A 3390-nucleotide genomic window follows, 5' to 3' on the forward strand; every position below is an offset into this window, starting at 1 on the left:
ATATCCACATGCAGAAGACTGAAACTAGACCACTATCTCTCACCACACACAAAAATCAACTCAAAGTGGATTAAAGACCTAAACTTAAGACCCAAAACTACTAAACTATTAGAAGAAAACATAAGGGAAATGCTACATGAAATGGGAGTAGGCAGCACTTGAGTGAGACTACAAAGGCACAGGCAACTAAAGCAAAAGTACACAAATGGAACTATATCAAACTAGAAAGCTTCTGCACAGCAAGGGACACTATCAACAAAGTGGAGAGACAACCTACAGAATGGGGAGAAAGTGGTTGCCACCACATATCAGACAAGGGGCTAATGTCCAGAATATTTAAGAAACTTAAAGAACTCAACAGCAAAAAACCAAATAACCCTATTAAAGAATGGGCAAAGGACCTAAACAGACATTTCTCAAAAGAAGACATACAAATGGCCAACATGCACATGAAAAAATGCTCAAGATCACTAACTATCAGGGAAATGCAAATTAACACCACAGTGAGATATCATCTCACTCCAGTTAGAATGGCTATTATCGGACCTCGGCGGGGCGGCCCACGGAGCGGACCCTTCGCGGCGCAGCTGGCCGGGCTCTCTCCCCCGAGCGTCAGCGCCGCCCATGGCCGAGCTCGAGCCAGACCCCGGGGCCGTGGAGACGCCGGGCTGGAAGGCCCCGGAGGCCGCGGGCCCCCAGCCCGGAAGTTATGAGATCCGACACTATGGACCAGCCAAGTGGGTCAGCACTTCCGTTGAGTCTATGGACTGGGATTCAGCCGTCCAGACTGGCTTTACAAAACTGAACAGCTACCTTCAAGGCAAAAACGAGAAAGAGATGAAAATAAAGATGACAGCTCCAGTGACAAGCTATGTGGAGCCCGGTTCGAGTCCTTTTAGTGAGTCTACCATTACCATTTCCCTGTATATCCCCTCTGAACAGCAATCTGATCCGCCCAGGCCTTCAGAGTCAGATGTCTTCATTGAAGATAGAGCTGAAATGACTGTGTTTGTACGGTCTTTCGATGGATTCTCTAGTGCCCAAAAGAATCAAGAACAACTTTTGACATTAGCAAGCATTTTGAGGGAAGAAGGAAAAGTTTTCGATGAAAAGGTTTTCTACACTGCAGGCTACAGCAGTCCTTTTAAATTGCTTGATAGAAATAACGAAGTGTGGTTGATTCAGAAAAATGAACCCTCCAAAGAAAATGAATGAGAAAATGAAAGAAGTTCCATTGCCAAGGGCAAAATTTCTGTTTAATATAGACATCAACACTACCTATAGACATCAGCATTACCTATAGGTAACATGTATGTCTAGGGCCTTCTAGAGAGTACTGCTATGGGTTGAGCTTGTTTCCAGTGTGCCTTTTTAATGCTTGAAGCTTTATCTGGATACACAGACAATAGGGGACAGCAGTCTATAAACATGTAAATTAGTCATAACCATGGTAGTCTTTATTTCTGTGAGGATCAAGGGAAGTCATGTGACTTCTGTCTTCTTCAGTGCATTGCAATCATGTTTCCTTATTCTGCCTGGATTTGTGTCAGTTGGATATTATCACCTCCAGATTTTATCAATAAAAATGTTAAAAGATTTAAAAAAAAAAAAAAAAAAAAAGAATGGCTATTATCAACAAGATAGAAAATAACAAACGCTGGCAAGGATACAGAGAAAAAGGAACTCTCCTACATTGCTGGTGAGAGTGTAAATTGGTACAGCCATGTGGAAAACAGTATGGAGTTTCCTCGGAGAACTAAAACTAGATCTACCTTACAACTCAGCTATCCCACTACTGGGCACAAATGCAAAGGAAATGAAATCAATATGTCAAAAAGACACCTGCACTCCATGTTCATTGCAGCACTATTCACAATAGCCAAGAGATGGAATCAACCTAAATGTCTATCAGCAGATGAATGGATAAAAACACTGTGGTATATATACACAACGGAATGACAGCCACACGGATAGAACTGGAAACCATCATGCTAAGTGAAGTAAGTCAGGCACAGAATGACAAATATCACAGGATATTTCACTCATATATGGAATCTAAAAAAAAAAAGTGGTTCTCATAGAAGCAGAGAGTGGAATGATGGTTACCAGGGGCAGGAGAGGAGGGGGGAGGAGGAAAAGTGGTGGACTAATGGGTACAAAACTATGCTATCTACCCTAAGTGAATTATTGTGCAGTAATGTATGTATTAAAACAACACACTGCACCCCACAAGTATGTATACATAAATGTTAAAATATTTTGAATTAAAAAAAAAAAGAAGTGAGGCCCCAGCACAAGATCAGATCACTTGGCTTATCTGATGGCACGATATCTAAAGGCCCTTTTTAAAGGGGTAACAAAATTTAAGTGTGTAAAACCCCTTTGCCTAGTCTTTTCCTTTCCATCTTCTGCCTTCTGAGGATAGGTCTGCCAGATAGGTTCATCGGGCATTTGAGAAATCGAATTTGGAGGAAAGGGGCGAGGACAAGCAGCACTCAGGTTAGTGGTTGAGAGAGTTCTCAGAGAGAATCCCTGTTTTTGTATGGGCAGGTAGTCTTCCAGAATCTCCAGCTTCCTTTGCAGCTAGGTGTGGCCATATGGTGTGGCCATAAGACTAAGTTTTGGCCAAGAGAATGTGAGCCAAAATAATGTGTGTAGCTTCTGGGTTATGCCTTTAAGAAGAAGGGATGTGATACCCTTCTTTCCCTCTTTCTGCTAGCAGGATAGGGGGCAGGAGTGAACCATCTCAGTCATGAAAATGAGGGCAACAGCCAACAGATGATAGAGAGAGAGGGAAGAAACTTGAGTGCTCAACTACCTTGCAGAAGAAAGTCACCATACTTTCACATGAGAAATGATCTAACTTGTTCAAGCTACTGGATGCCATTTCCGACCTGCTTGAGTAGATTTCCTCCCAATGTCAATATCCGTGTCAGCTCCCTGAGTACTTTCCAGGCTCTGGGCTCTCCCTGCACCCCCTACCCCACCATAATTAACTAGGCCTGGTTTAGGATACTGCAAGGTACAATTTGTTCTATACTTTCTCTCTCTGCTCTTTCTGCCCCCCAGTGGTTCTTATATATGTTCTCTGTGAAAAACATTACACAGTGTTCTTTCCCTCATTCTGTTCTCTGCTCTAAGCTTTCAGTTGATCAATCAATCTCCCTCGCTCTTTCTAAGGCTCTGTTATTAAGCTCCCCACCTTTGTGCTGTTGGCATCTATTAAGGCTGCAGTTCTGTGGTTCTGCTGCTCATTCCCGCCCGACTTGTAGCACAGTAAAATGGGGCAATTTATCCCCTTCAGAAAACTCTCTATCTTCACTTACATAGGAAAAGAACAGGCTCTCTCACATAAAATCACTGGGAAGATTACTTTTCCAAGGAAAACAA

The 3390-nt window shown here is 42.7% G+C and overlaps 1 protein-coding gene across 1 annotated transcript; it reads left to right on the top strand.

The window, feature by feature from the left end:
- Positions 1-567: 567 nt before the first annotated feature.
- LOC134391150 (heme-binding protein 2) lies at positions 568-1576 on the top strand. Its single transcript, XM_063115093.1, has one exon. The coding sequence runs from the start codon at positions 625-627 to the stop codon at positions 1213-1215; it is 591 nt and encodes a 196-aa protein (XP_062971163.1). The 5' UTR covers positions 568-624; the 3' UTR covers positions 1216-1576.
- Positions 1577-3390: the final 1814 nt, after the last annotated feature.

Source organism: Cynocephalus volans, chromosome 1 (assembly GCF_027409185.1).
Source record: "Cynocephalus volans isolate mCynVol1 chromosome 1, mCynVol1.pri, whole genome shotgun sequence".
NCBI lineage: Eukaryota > Metazoa > Chordata > Mammalia > Dermoptera > Cynocephalidae > Cynocephalus > Cynocephalus volans.

Excerpts from the sequence above, each read along its gene's own strand:
- LOC134391150 (XM_063115093.1), top strand. The coding sequence starts at position 625 with ATGGCCGAGCTCGAGCCAGACCCCGGGGCCGTGGAGACGCCGGGCTGG.